This window comes from Zychaea mexicana (assembly GCF_025766255.1).
Source record: "Zychaea mexicana strain RSA 1403 chromosome Unknown BDB00scaffold_54, whole genome shotgun sequence".
Taxonomy (NCBI): domain Eukaryota; kingdom Fungi; phylum Mucoromycota; class Mucoromycetes; order Mucorales; family Lichtheimiaceae; genus Zychaea; species Zychaea mexicana.
The window spans coordinates 160220-172207 of NW_026516717.1; the positions used below are offsets into that span (position 1 = coordinate 160220).

At 43.8% G+C, this 11988-nt stretch overlaps 7 protein-coding genes across 7 annotated transcripts; 4 read left to right on the forward strand and 3 right to left on the reverse strand.

Annotated features, from left to right (window-relative positions):
• Positions 1-832: 832 nt before the first annotated feature.
• On the forward strand, positions 833-3442 carry BDB00DRAFT_472783 (lysyl-tRNA synthetase). Its single transcript, XM_053117508.1, has 6 exons — positions 833-885; positions 973-1166; positions 1241-1367; positions 1460-2575; positions 2686-3042; positions 3155-3442. The coding sequence occupies exons 2-6, from the start codon at positions 1075-1077 to the stop codon at positions 3197-3199; spliced, it is 1737 nt and encodes a 578-aa protein (XP_052978052.1). The 5' UTR covers positions 833-885; positions 973-1074; the 3' UTR covers positions 3200-3442.
• A 665-nt stretch (positions 3443-4107) lies between these two features.
• Positions 4108-5610, forward strand: BDB00DRAFT_831449 (uncharacterized protein). Its single transcript, XM_053124118.1, has 2 exons — positions 4108-4658; positions 4797-5610. Exons 1-2 carry the CDS (start codon positions 4303-4305, stop codon positions 5356-5358), a joined length of 918 nt encoding a protein of 305 aa, XP_052978053.1. The 5' UTR covers positions 4108-4302; the 3' UTR covers positions 5359-5610.
• Positions 5611-5639: 29 nt separating this feature from the next.
• On the forward strand, positions 5640-7960 carry BDB00DRAFT_930197 (uncharacterized protein). The gene is made up of 2 exons (XM_053128994.1): positions 5640-6468; positions 6556-7960. Exons 1-2 carry the CDS (start codon positions 5730-5732, stop codon positions 7950-7952), a joined length of 2136 nt encoding a protein of 711 aa, XP_052978054.1. The 5' UTR covers positions 5640-5729; the 3' UTR covers positions 7953-7960.
• A 2-nt stretch (positions 7961-7962) lies between these two features.
• BDB00DRAFT_831452 (uncharacterized protein) lies at positions 7963-8458 on the reverse strand. Its single transcript, XM_053124119.1, has one exon. It carries the CDS (start codon positions 8371-8373, stop codon positions 8002-8004), a length of 372 nt encoding a protein of 123 aa, XP_052978055.1. The 5' UTR covers positions 8374-8458; the 3' UTR covers positions 7963-8001.
• Positions 8459-8979: 521 nt separating this feature from the next.
• Positions 8980-10849, reverse strand: BDB00DRAFT_472857 (uncharacterized protein). Its single transcript, XM_053117510.1, has 4 exons — positions 10122-10849; positions 9816-9959; positions 9356-9726; positions 8980-9216 (listed from the first exon to the last, which is right to left on the reverse strand). The coding sequence occupies exons 1-4, from the start codon at positions 10543-10545 to the stop codon at positions 9169-9171; spliced, it is 987 nt and encodes a 328-aa protein (XP_052978056.1). The 5' UTR covers positions 10546-10849; the 3' UTR covers positions 8980-9168.
• Position 10850: 1 nt separating this feature from the next.
• Positions 10851-11319, forward strand: BDB00DRAFT_472856 (uncharacterized protein). Its single transcript, XM_053117509.1, has one exon. It carries the CDS (start codon positions 10988-10990, stop codon positions 11246-11248), a length of 261 nt encoding a protein of 86 aa, XP_052978057.1. The 5' UTR covers positions 10851-10987; the 3' UTR covers positions 11249-11319.
• Positions 11195-11823, reverse strand: BDB00DRAFT_831456 (uncharacterized protein). Its single transcript, XM_053124120.1, has one exon. It carries the CDS (start codon positions 11701-11703, stop codon positions 11392-11394), a length of 312 nt encoding a protein of 103 aa, XP_052978058.1. The 5' UTR covers positions 11704-11823; the 3' UTR covers positions 11195-11391.
• Between the last annotated feature and the right edge of the window lie 165 nt (positions 11824-11988).

The window sequence follows — 11988 nt, forward strand, 5'->3', positions numbered from 1 at the left end:
AGATGTACCTATTTGTTCCACCATAGAGAAGTGGTGGATACCATATAATATTGCATTAAAAAAACAAGTCCTGTTATAATCAAAGCTATGATACTACTCTGTTATTGTATAGTTAGGAGCGAGGGACTTGAGTGAAAATGTACCCTGCTTTTTCGTTTGTGCAGTCTTCTAGCAAGTCCAAATAGCATTTTTTTTTGGTAGCGACATATTTAGTTGTATTACTTTCTCCAATAAGTGCTTGATTGCTTGCTATACTCTGTGCATAGTTGTTATATTTTTGCTGCATTTTGCTCACTATATGTAGTTGCTACGCCGTGCCCGTATGCTGTATTGCATAGCAAAGGAATCTAAGCAATGTTTGATAGTTGTCTATCAGAGACGCTCACTGTTTTCCTTGTGACCTTCATCTATACCCTTCAGTCATCCGTTCGTCACCACGATCTTTCTTACATATAATAAACACGATAACTACTGTATTTTACTTCTATCAATAGTCGATTTTACACGATAACAAATGAGGTCGAAATAAGTTCATGGCACCAGTGCAATGAAGTGAAGGCTTTTTGCAGTTACTGTAACCGGGAAAGACCGAGCAAATGCACTGCCTGTTACTGCTACCACTGGTATACAAACAAGACATATATGGTGATACCCTGACTACGCACGCGCTTGACTGCTGCGGTCAAAGACTCGTGATCGATGTTAACTTTTCGACATGCATTATGGCCTGTTAGCTTGACTATGGCAAACATCACGGTATTTGAACGAGGCAAAGAAAAAAAGCAATGCAGCGCTTATTGACAGCGACCGATAATATAACAAGAGATGCTCTCAGAACAACACCACATGCTAGTAGGAACTGATTCAATATTGGGTTTTTTTCTAGTAAGCATTTTCCATCTTGGAAACAACTGCCCTGGAGAAGAGAAGTTTGAATCAATCAGGATCCCCTAATTTGGACGTATTTCTTAGGAACTCCGACGGAAGTTTGGATTGAGTAAAAAAAAAATTTGTCCTGTCAACTTTTTCTTCTGTACTTGTTCGATCGTCACCAACAACCAACAATCATAAATCATGTCGGGTACTGACGCTGCCGCAGCAGCTGCTGCTGTTAATGAGAAGAATCTCCAAAAAGACCCCGTCACGGGTGAAATGATCTCCAAATCGTACGTCAATTGACAAATTTTGATTTTATCGTACCCTTGACATAACCTTTGTATAAAAAAAATAACACTGTTAGGGAGATGAAGAGACGTCAAAAGCAGCGTGAAAAGGAAGCACAAAAGGCTGCCAAGGCTGCCAGCGCACCCAAGACTACTGAAAAGGCCAAGAGTGCCGAAGAAGGCGAAGAAGAGCTCAACCCTAACGTAAATAATGAAGAGATAGGAGGGGGGGGATGATAATCTATAAACTGGAGAAGAGGAGGACTTTACTAATTTCTTGTGTGTCTGTTCTCCAGCAATACTTTGAGCTCCGTAGCAAGACGATCCAAGCTCATCGCGAGGATCAAAGCCCCAACCCTTACCCTCACAAATTCCAAGTTGAGCTGTCAATCCCTGAGTTCATTGCAAAGTACAGCAAGATCGAGACCGGCGAGCGTCTGGACAACGAAGTCGTCACCGTTGCCGGCCGTATCCACAACAAGCGTGCTTCGGGTGCTAAGCTCCGTTTCTACGATTTGCACGGCGACGGCGTCAAGATCCAGATCATGGCTTCGGCACAAGACAACGAGGGCGACGACTACACGCAGATCCACGATTTGCTGCGTCGTGGCGATGTCGCCGGTGTCCGCGGTGTTCCCGGCAAGACCAAGCGTGGCGAATTGTCCATCTTCCCCAAGCAAGTCCAGCTCTTGTCGCCTTGCTTGCGCATGTTGCCCAAGGCCCACTATGGTTTCAAGGACCAAGAGTTGCGATACCGTCAGCGTTACTTGGACTTGATCATGAACAACTTTGTCCGTGACAAGTTTGTGACCCGTTCCAAGATCATCTCGTACCTCCGTTCGTTCTTGGACGAGCGCGATTTCTTGGAAGTCGAAACCCCCATGATGAACATGATTGCCGGTGGTGCTACTGCCAAGCCCTTCGTCACCCACCACAACGACTTGCACTTGGACATGTTTATGCGTGTTGCTCCCGAGTTGTATTTGAAGATGTTGACTGTTGGCGGTTTGGATCGTGTCTATGAAATCGGTCGTCAGTTCCGTAACGAGGGCATTGATTTGACCCACAACCCCGAATTCACCACCTGCGAATTCTACTGGGCTTATGCTGATATGTACGATGTCATGAACTTGACTGAAGAGCTGCTCTCCGGCATGGTCAAGAAGTTGTTCGGTACTTATAAGATCCAATACCACCCCGAAGGTCCCGAAGGCCCTGCCATGGATTTGGATTTCACTCCTCCTTTCCGTCGCGTCGACATGATTGAAACTTTGGAAGAAAAGCTCAACGTCAAGTTCCCTCCTTCCGAGGAACTCCACACCGATGAGACCAACAAGTTCTTGTCGGACCTTTGCACTAAGAACAACGTCGACTGCTCTGCTCCACGCACCAACGCTCGTATGCTTGATAAGGTAAGAAGGCGATCAGCGTTCGCTGGGGGGGGGTTTGGGCGGGAGAGAGAAAGTAATACCAAAGGGATTTTTGGGAGTGAGCATGAGACTAACGGATTTTGATTATATAGCTCGTTGGCGAATATATCGAAAACACCTGCATTTCTCCCACCTTCATCATGCGCCACCCCATGATGATGTCGCCCCTGGCCAAGAAGGATCGTGAGCGACCTGGTCTTTGCGAGCGTTTCGAATGTTTCGTTGCCACCAAGGAAATCTGCAATGCATACACCGAGTTGAACGATCCCTTCGATCAGCGTGAACGTTTTGCTCAGCAGGCCAAGGACAAGGCTGCTGGTGACGATGAAGCCCAGATGATTGACGAGAACTTCTGTCAGGCCCTTGAATACGGTCTGCCACCTACCGGTGGTTGGGGTATGGGTCTGGATCGTCTTGCCATGTTCTTGACCAACTCGAACAACATTAAGGTAAATTTGACAGGAGGAAAAGGACTGCTGTAAAATTATGAGGACCTCAGGCGATCATGGTTGACTAAATACTGCTTTTCTCTTATTTTTTTATTACCCTCGCGTTTTACAGGAGGTTCTGCTATTCCCTGCCATGAAGCCCGAAGAAAACAACTAAAATATGTTCTTAAATGGTTTTTGGTAATAAATTCGTAAATAGTATCTTACAATCATATAGCGTCTCTTATAGGGTGTAAAGGTGCGGTATGCATGTAGCATGGGCTAAAAAGACAGGAAAAATGAAAGTGCAACAATGGGGGAACTGGGATTCTCTTGGAAGATGTCACGTAGGAGTACTTTTCGTCACTTTTGGGTTTAATAGCGAACTGCTGGTCAGCTCAGATCATCCCAACCTTTTCATATGCGAATGCGTGCTACAAAGTCAGCAAAGTTGCCGTGGTATAGGTCACTTCCGTAATGGCCCAACTAAATGCAGACGTATTAATTTAATGCATTTTTCCCCAGCTTCCTTCCTTCTATACAAGCCTGGATCACGCGGCACCGAGCCTGTCAACATGTTTGACAGAAGGATTGGCTGAGCCAATGTAGTGTCTGAGTATAATAGCGTATCCAAATATCGAGTGCTATGCAACAAGCGAAGAGCTTAGTGTGGTGTTACTGACAAATTTAATAAAGGAGGAAAGGAAATTGAAAGCTCAGAACGATCGCACAGTATGAAAAGAAGCAACCAAATTCTGGAATATCGCGTGTGATATGAGTTTCGTTTAACAGCGAGATAGTAGTAGTAGAAAAAGCCAGTGTAGTTTTAAAGTCTGATGTAGCATCATGGTGATATGATTACGCTATTTTTAAGCATATTTATCTTCATATCTCACGTAATGCTTGTGATACACATCACTACTTTTATCTGTGTACAGTAATAGTAATAATTTAGCCTTGGTTCTATAAGTCATATTTAGGCTTTTGTGTTAGACTCGATCTGTCTTTGAAATTGAGCGGATACACAGAAAGTTACACATTGTTTTATTTTCAACATGCAGAGAATATTTATTGGTAGTGGACAATGCTAAAAACATTGCTCACCGTTATGGAAAGCCTCGTCAACTTACCTAAGCTGTCGTCGTGTAACACTTGACTGCCGAAATTTACTTTAATAGCAGTATCTGAATGATACAATTTCTCGGCTTGCCATCTATTTCTTCACACATTCCAGTCTCCGGAGAGAAATAACTACCACTACATATACAATAATTCATAAATATGTCAAAAACTATATTCATTACAGGCGGATCAAGTGGGCTAGGCCGAACAGCAGCTAAACGTTTCCTATCCGAAGGCTACACGGTGGTAATTACAGGCAGAACCAAAACCAAGCTTAAAGAGGCTGTGCAATGGATCCAGCCTTCTACTGATGGTCAAAAGCGCTTGCATACAATCACTTTGGATTTGGAAAGCCTATCATCTATCCGTGATGCCGTGGAAGCCTTCAAAGCACTGGGCTTGCCAACGCTTGACATTCTGATCAATAATGCTGGTCGCATGACTCCTAGTCTCGAGTATACCGCAGAAACTGACAAAGTAGAAAAAACAATCTTTACAAATGCAATTGGACCTTGGTAAGCGATAAAACGTCTTGAGTGGAATATTACAATATGGAAGCATTCGGTTTTACTGACATCTTTTGTCGTTGTTGCTATTTCTCTTTTATTCTGTATATATTACTTATCGCGCTACTAACGTCTTTCCTATCTTAGGTACCTGACCATGTTATTAAAACCATTAATTCCACCAGGCGGCCGTATATTCTTTGTCACTTCCGATTTTCACAACCCCAACCCTCCTCCCGGCAGCGTATTTATGGCCCATCTCAACACCGATTTACTGATCAAGCCAGATCTGCTCGATCTTTTGGATGGGAAAAAGGCAAAATACAACTCACTTGCATACTACAAGGTCAGCAAGCTTGCCGTGCTCTGGATTGCTTATGTAATGGCCCAGCAATACCCAGAGTTGTCGATCAACGCGTTTTGTCCTGGTTTTCTTCCTTCGACAGGATTAAGTCGTGACGAGCCGAAACTTGTTGGTGTATTCATCAAGTTGTTTGGCAGTATCACGGGTAAAGGAGTGTCCGAGGAAGATGGCGTGTCCAAGATCGTGTATTATGTGGCAAGCGAGGAACTCAAGGGCGTCACTGGCGAGTACTTTAAGGACGGAAAAAAGGAGGAAAGCTCAGAGCGTTCGCACAATATGGAAGAAGCAACCAAGTTCTGGAATCTCGCGTGTGATATTTGTAAAATTCCAGAGTTTGCTTTGTAGTAATTTATCGCTGTCTAATATATCATAGCTCTTCGTATTCATGTACTTCACGGACTCAATTGTGATAGCAGTACCAGCAAACATGCAGATATACATTGAGCACATATCGCCATTAAACAGCAGCGTTCACTTTGTGAAACTCGTAAACAATACATAATGGAAACCACTCAATTCATTGCTAGCATTGGAAACGTACAGTAACACAAAAAATAGTAGCAGAGCCAGCATCAACCCACAGCCCCACAGCCGCAGCATCATGCTTTTTTTGATCTCGCTGTACTCGGATACGGCTTTAGGTGACACACTCAAGTAGTATAGTACTTTTCTCTCTCCTTTTCCTTCTTCTTGTTTTTCCAAATATATATTATCAAATGGCGAATTTTGGTGGTGTCCACAATCCAGAACACATGCCCTGGCTCAAGCACTATAATGATGGCAGCGAAGCACTCAATCGACATGACTATGACGACGCCATTTCGCAAACCACCATGGCGGTCGAAGCCTTCCAATCCATGCAGTATGTAGCAATCCTCGACGTACGCGCCGAAGCCTACGGTAATAAAGGTGACTATGAACGAGCACTTGAAGACGCCCGAGAAATGATCCATTATGCGCCACATTCACCGCTCGGATACCTCCGCGCAGGCGATTTGTATACGATGCAGAGCAACTATGGCGAAGCTATAGATATTTATGCCTTTGGTCTATATTCTGTCGAACCATCATCACTTCCAGAACAACAACAACAACAATATGAACTGATCCTAAGAAAGAAACAAGAGGCAGAACAGAAACAGTATCAGCGGTTGGATTTAATGCGCGTTTTACCATTCGATGTTATTTCAATCATTTTGCAAGAGCTGACACTAGAGGAGTGGATGGCGTGTATGGATGTTTGTGTGCAGTGGAGAGAACTTGTTCCACGATGTCTTGCTTGTCGTCATTTGGACATCATGTTTTGGGGCTGTGATAAGCGGCAGGATGAACACGTCACGAGATTGATGGGATCTCATATTCAGTCGATTGCGCTAGCCAACGTTACGTCGTTTAATGCAACGCGGTCTGCTATAGAAGTGATAATGAATCGATGTCAAAGTATTCGTAGTCTCGGTAAGCCAAGAAAGAAAAGTTACACCGCATTTATGAGTCAATACTGAATAAAACGGTCGGGTGATGAATGGGGGGATATACGTCTAGAATTTCAGATGTGTCAAATCACCATGGATGATGTCTGGCCCGCACTACGACGCGTTGGATATCATTTGACAAACCTACGAATCAACGTGGCGCCCTCGAGCGACGTTACCATCGACGCATTGTTAAAACTATGTCCAAACGTGTCCTCATTCACGTTTCATGCTCCATCACCACACTCAAGAACAACCGTGCATTCTACTACCCAAAGTTCAGCAGCAACAAACGTATCCGACAGTAGCCTCCTTTCTATCACCTATCTTTCAGTAGACGTCAGCCGCTACATGCTTTTAATAGAATCCCTGTTATGCCGATGCCCAAAACTACGTTGCTTAATTATACCTTTTCGGCCCGAGGATAGCCGACAACTGGTTACCCCTGAAAAAGTGTTGGACCTCTGCCCAGATCTAGAATACTTTGATTTGCATGCATCCTTGCCGCAAGATACTTATGCATCTCCACCGGAAAAAAATCAAAAACGGCAAGCTTTATTCAGCACTATCACTAGTAATACTGGCAGCATCATTCCAACCACTATTAATACAACAACGACAACGGGTAATCGTGATAACGAAGAACATCATTTACGAGAGCTATACATTGCCGATCTGCACGGATATACGGGTAACGATTTCATGCCAGTGCTAGAACGTACACGAAACCATCTCGAACGACTGCATATAGGTGTAGGTGCGGGTGATGTGATCCTTATGGATGAATGGTCAGGGCTTGCAGGACTCCAATTCAGCAAACTACAATCGTTTCACTGCTCTATAGCATGCAGCACAGTCTTTTTCAGCTCCATGTTTCGACACTGTCCGGTACTTGTGGATCTAGAATTCTTTAATGTCGCTGTTATTGACGATGTTTTTGACGCGATCGTCAGCGCTGGCAGTTTACAGCGACTTTCTTTTTCATATTGCCATGGTATCACCGAAGCAGGCTTCTTACAATTCATCCGCCATCATGCTACCGCGTTACAAGAAATCGAATTGACACAATGTAGAGCTGTCGGTGACGATTTGTTGGAAGCCATTGCCGAAACTAACAGCCGATCTTTACGGATTCTTCGGCTGGTAGATAATCCTCGCGTCACACCGAATGGGTTGTTGATGCTCGTTCAAGGGCTGGTACGAGCGCCTGCTGCCCATCTCCATACGCTGGTCATGAAATATATGCATTCTGTCACTGCAATGGTACTCCGTGCCGTCCGTGATTTATCGAGTCTTAAAACACTTGATATATCCGGATCATCCAGTGTCACTGATAACGCGATCCATATGGTTGTAGATCAGAACCCGCAGCTACGCCATTTAACCATCAGTAATTGTACAATGATCACTCAGTCAGCCATTGAGCATGCTAGAGAAAGCCATGTTACTCATGTTGTCGCTGAATGATAATAAATAATGTTACATTTGTTTTATTCTTATAAGATATTAATATTTATTACTTGTTAGTAGTAGCTTTTATAGTAGAAGGATCGTCTCGTAGTACGAGAGGAATAGGGTGGTTATGGTCATGACTGTTATTGGTATTTTGTTTGGTAAAATAGTAGGGTGATGAAGGATGCCATGAAGACGGGTGAGGGAAAGCAGGCGGGGTAGCTGTGCTGTTGATCGATTTCGACGACCTATTAGTGTTGTTTGGAAGTGGTGCAGGCAAATCCAACCCTTCTGCCCAGAAATCTTGATGATGTTGCCAGTGTACACTGAATGCATTGGGTGGTGGCATGTGTGGTAAGAATGAAAGAATCAAATATGCGAGGCCAATGGTAAAGCTGAAAATGGAGACAATGACATTGAATGCCTTGTCGCACATGACAAGGCAGCCCAAACTATATCACAGTTATTTTTCAGTCATGGTAACAGAATTTTTGAATTGATGGTGGTGTGCAAGAAAAACTTACAATAAAAAGAGCAAGCCTCGGCCTTGGTGTACACCAAGAAACCCGAAATAGATCTGTGTCAAAGCAAATGTCCTACACTCGTTGACGACTAGCAGGATACTCATGGTACTGAATTGCATATGTAAGTTTCCCACTGTTTAGTTTCAGGTAAGAAAAAGTTATGCATGCGTGTATACTTTACCAACAATAGACAACTTGAATGATCTCGCCCAGAGTTCCATCAATGCTTTTAACGATAGCAGCTGTAAAGACAAGGATATAGAGAACGATATTGATGATGTTGATACTGAGGCAAATAAGGTTCTCGACCTTTGCCCGAGATATTCGCATATAGAATTTTGACAAAGGAGGTAGAAAAATAAAAGGTTTTCTTGTCTTGGTTTTGGATCAAATGCCAACCCAACAACCTTCTATCTAATCCTTCCAACACTTTGCTCGGATAATTTCTAGTTCTTTTTGCAATCAGAAAAAATATATATTACAAGGGATATTGTGTTTAGACAAACTCCAAACAAGGAGGAAGAAAAATGGTGAGAAAAAGAATATTACACACGGAGATAGATAGATTAGAAGAATGTAGAATGGATGGAATGAGGGGAGTTAAGCGGAAGTAAGAAAAGTGGAGACGTATTCACGAGGACGGAGCAATGATGTTATTGTGATGGGATGGATAACTATGATGATGCGTGATGTTGATGAGGAAAGGATTATAAGGTTTCGGTAGACGGTGACGATAGCAGCGAGTATCTTGACATCTACATCAAAAAAGTTAATATGTTAGTGTTAAAAGACAATTAGTCTGATACCCAGTCCAGTTTAAACCAACTGTATAGCTTGCCATCCACGCTAACATTCGCACAAATATCACACAGCACGTTGTCTTTTAAATTTTACCTGTGCTCGAGTCCGTTGCTGCCTTGATGCTCGTTTGTTTTCTAGAAAACCAGAAACCGCTGCAGCTGTCATCATTGATTTCCGAAAGTGCGCCGTCCGTCTCGCGGAGGAAGCCGACGCACCCGCGGAAGATGATGACACCACCGATGATGACGAATCCGCTTTTTTAGGTGAGGATGGTGGTGAGGGTAATATTTGTGCTAAATCCTCACTCAATTCATTCAATTCACTGCTACCGCTCCTGCCACTAGTGGCGACAATGATTGAAAACGCGTCCTTGGCGTCTTCCCATTGCGCTAGCATGAGCGTCAAATCGTGGTCTATTGCTCCGAACCGTTCACCTATCCGTTCAACCGAATAAGCTGCCGCCGCTATGATGTATCAACATTTATGCAAAGTCAAAAGTTAGATAATTAATTATAGATTATTGTGTCGCCCACGAATCAAAAGAATTATCTACCTCGACTTGTAGAAATCGCCTTGGCGTCTTGTCGACACAGCAGAAGCTTCGATTGTATACCTCGCACGTGCTTTTCAAGGACAGTGTAGTAGTGTAACAGGGCTTGTGAGCGCTGATCTGCTGTTCCCGGAATCTTGCGTTCATCTTCTTCCTCGCTGTACACTGCTTAAAAAAGGTTAAAACAAAAAAAAAAGGCATTTTGACCGCGCGCTCTCTCTGTCTGTCTGTCTGTCTGTGTAACCCACTCCAATAAACCATCATCACCCTTTCCCTCCCGATCCCGTCATTAAAGAAAAGGCCACTTACAAGAAGATGAAGTCAAATGCTCATGAAGCAACGGCGTGTGGCGTCGATAATCAGCAGCAAGCTCAGATATGACTTCAATAACCGACTCCCAATTCTGTTCATAATCCATCCGCTCCGAATCATGACCCAATGTCATGACATCCAGTGCCAACAAATGGATCACGCACTCGCGACGTTTCCAGTGGATCGTATGCATCAGGTGTTCCAATTCATCCGTGTTTTCCATGGCAGCCTTAAGCATGCGATCATCAAACACCAAGAATTGTTGCTGCTGTTGTGATATAACGTTAATGTTGTACATGTCGCGAAAACGGGATAAGTTCCCTCCGTGCGATAGGGGTTCAAGATTGCTTAATGCGTCTGAGACTTTTCGAAATTGTGAATGCAAAATATGACACGTCGCGCGTCGCATATCTGATGCCATTCTCGAAGAAGATGAGGACGGAGCACTGTTCGTTGTTGCTGTGTTGATGTTATTGGATGGGTGGTGGCGATGATTAGGTGGTGCTAGTGTGCTTCCTTGTGAAATCACATCGAGCTGACGGATCTGATCAACAAGGCGTAATAGGGCGGTATCACCTTGTTCGCATTGCGCTACGAGTTGTCGTAATCGAACCAACGCTGTGGTGTGGATACTGCGGATTTTTGTACGTCGCTAATATTTTCAAACCATGAGTTTCTTCTTTCTATTCCCCCCGGTTGGGTATGTGGTCATTCTGCATGAAATTGGCTTGCTTACATATCGTCGACGAAGTATAAAAAATGCCAATCCATGGCTGGCCAAGACCAAGCAAGTCAAGGAGAAATAGTCAGGCAAGACTCCCGAGTAGGAGGCCACAAACAACGAAAAGGAGGTGGCGGCTGCAATGGTAATCATGCCTGGCAATATTGAGTGGAAAAGGCTATTTCGAGTGGTGATACTTGTATTACGGCCATTCGTCGCACTTTTGAATAATTTGTTCGCTGGTGTTGTTGTAGAGGATGTGGTAGTGGTGGTTGGTAGTTCGCTGAGTAAGGAGGAGGTGACAAGGAGATATTTAAATTGTTCTTCAAAGGCGGTTTCTTCGGCGTCAGGAAGCGACGAACTGATACAGCTCTACAGTGTCACCATTACAGAAACTTATTAGCTTATCACCATGCTAACTTTTTCTTCTTGACTTTTTTACGCGAATAGGCGCATGTAACGTTTTGCTTTTAAGAAAAGTTCGTGTGCTACGTTACAGCAACCTTCTTTTTTTCTTCTTCCTTGGTTGCGCTCTTTCTAATACGGCTAATAACCACACAAACAACGAAACAAGTGTCCGAGAGAGTGAGAACTTACTCGCACATGCTCAAACCAATGGAGTGCTAGAGGAAGCAGCACTTGACTGGTGATTTGCCCTGCCTCGGCAATGTACTTTTTGACCATGGCAACTGCATAATCGCGTCGCTGTAATAACGAAGCTATTTGGTAAAGGTCGTCAGGGGCGGTGGTGGTGGTGATAATATCAGTAGGTACGGCGAAGAACAATAGAGCGGCAAAGGCGAGCAGCATTAGTGCATGGGCGCCGCTCGGAAAGATGAACGCGATCAGGTTTGACATTACGTGGAAGGAAACATGAGACAATCAGTTAAAAAATAAGGAAGGAGAATGGGGTAAAGGAAAGTAATAATAATTAAGAAAAAGGGCAAACTGAATATGAAAGAAAGAAGAGGCGTGAATTGAGCGCAGATAATTCTCATTGTCTTCGTCCTGCAATAAAAGGCAACCACTCCCTTTCTTTCTTTCTCACCAAACACCCCCCATTTAATGCGCACCATGCAACATATTAGGCCACGATGGTGGTTGCTCATTTATTAAATGTGACAGTTGACAGAGACCTTCTCC

What these genes read in the sequence shown, in the direction of transcription:
- BDB00DRAFT_472783 (XM_053117508.1), top strand. Translation starts at nt 1,075, where the DNA reads ATGTCGGGTACTGACGCTGCCGCAGCAGCTGCTGCTGTTAATGAGAAG. An exon ending in GGTGAAATGATCTCCAAATC is followed by an intron (nt 1,167 to 1,240) that starts GTACGTCAATTG and finishes TAACACTGTTAG; the next exon opens with GGAGATGAAGAGACGTCAAA. An exon ending in CCAACTCGAACAACATTAAG is followed by an intron (nt 3,043 to 3,154) that starts GTAAATTTGACA and finishes CGCGTTTTACAG; the next exon opens with GAGGTTCTGCTATTCCCTGC.
- BDB00DRAFT_831449 (XM_053124118.1), top strand. Translation starts at nt 4,303, where the DNA reads ATGTCAAAAACTATATTCATTACAGGCGGATCAAGTGGGCTAGGCCGA. An exon ending in ACAAATGCAATTGGACCTTG is followed by an intron (nt 4,659 to 4,796) that starts GTAAGCGATAAA and finishes TTCCTATCTTAG; the next exon opens with GTACCTGACCATGTTATTAA.
- BDB00DRAFT_930197 (XM_053128994.1), top strand. Translation starts at nt 5,730, where the DNA reads ATGGCGAATTTTGGTGGTGTCCACAATCCAGAACACATGCCCTGGCTC. An exon ending in TCAAAGTATTCGTAGTCTCG is followed by an intron (nt 6,469 to 6,555) that starts GTAAGCCAAGAA and finishes ATATACGTCTAG; the next exon opens with AATTTCAGATGTGTCAAATC.
- BDB00DRAFT_831452 (XM_053124119.1), bottom strand. Translation starts at nt 8,373, where the DNA reads ATGTGCGACAAGGCATTCAATGTCATTGTCTCCATTTTCAGCTTTACC.
- BDB00DRAFT_472857 (XM_053117510.1), bottom strand. Translation starts at nt 10,545, where the DNA reads ATGGCATCAGATATGCGACGCGCGACGTGTCATATTTTGCATTCACAA. An exon ending in GCATTTGACTTCATCTTCTT is followed by an intron (nt 9,960 to 10,121) that starts GTAAGTGGCCTT and finishes GCGAGGAAGAAG; the next exon opens with ATGAACGCAAGATTCCGGGA. An exon ending in GGCGATTTCTACAAGTCGAG is followed by an intron (nt 9,727 to 9,815) that starts GTAGATAATTCT and finishes GATACATCATAG; the next exon opens with CGGCGGCAGCTTATTCGGTT.
- BDB00DRAFT_472856 (XM_053117509.1), top strand. Translation starts at nt 10,988, where the DNA reads ATGGTAATCATGCCTGGCAATATTGAGTGGAAAAGGCTATTTCGAGTG.
- BDB00DRAFT_831456 (XM_053124120.1), bottom strand. Translation starts at nt 11,703, where the DNA reads ATGTCAAACCTGATCGCGTTCATCTTTCCGAGCGGCGCCCATGCACTA.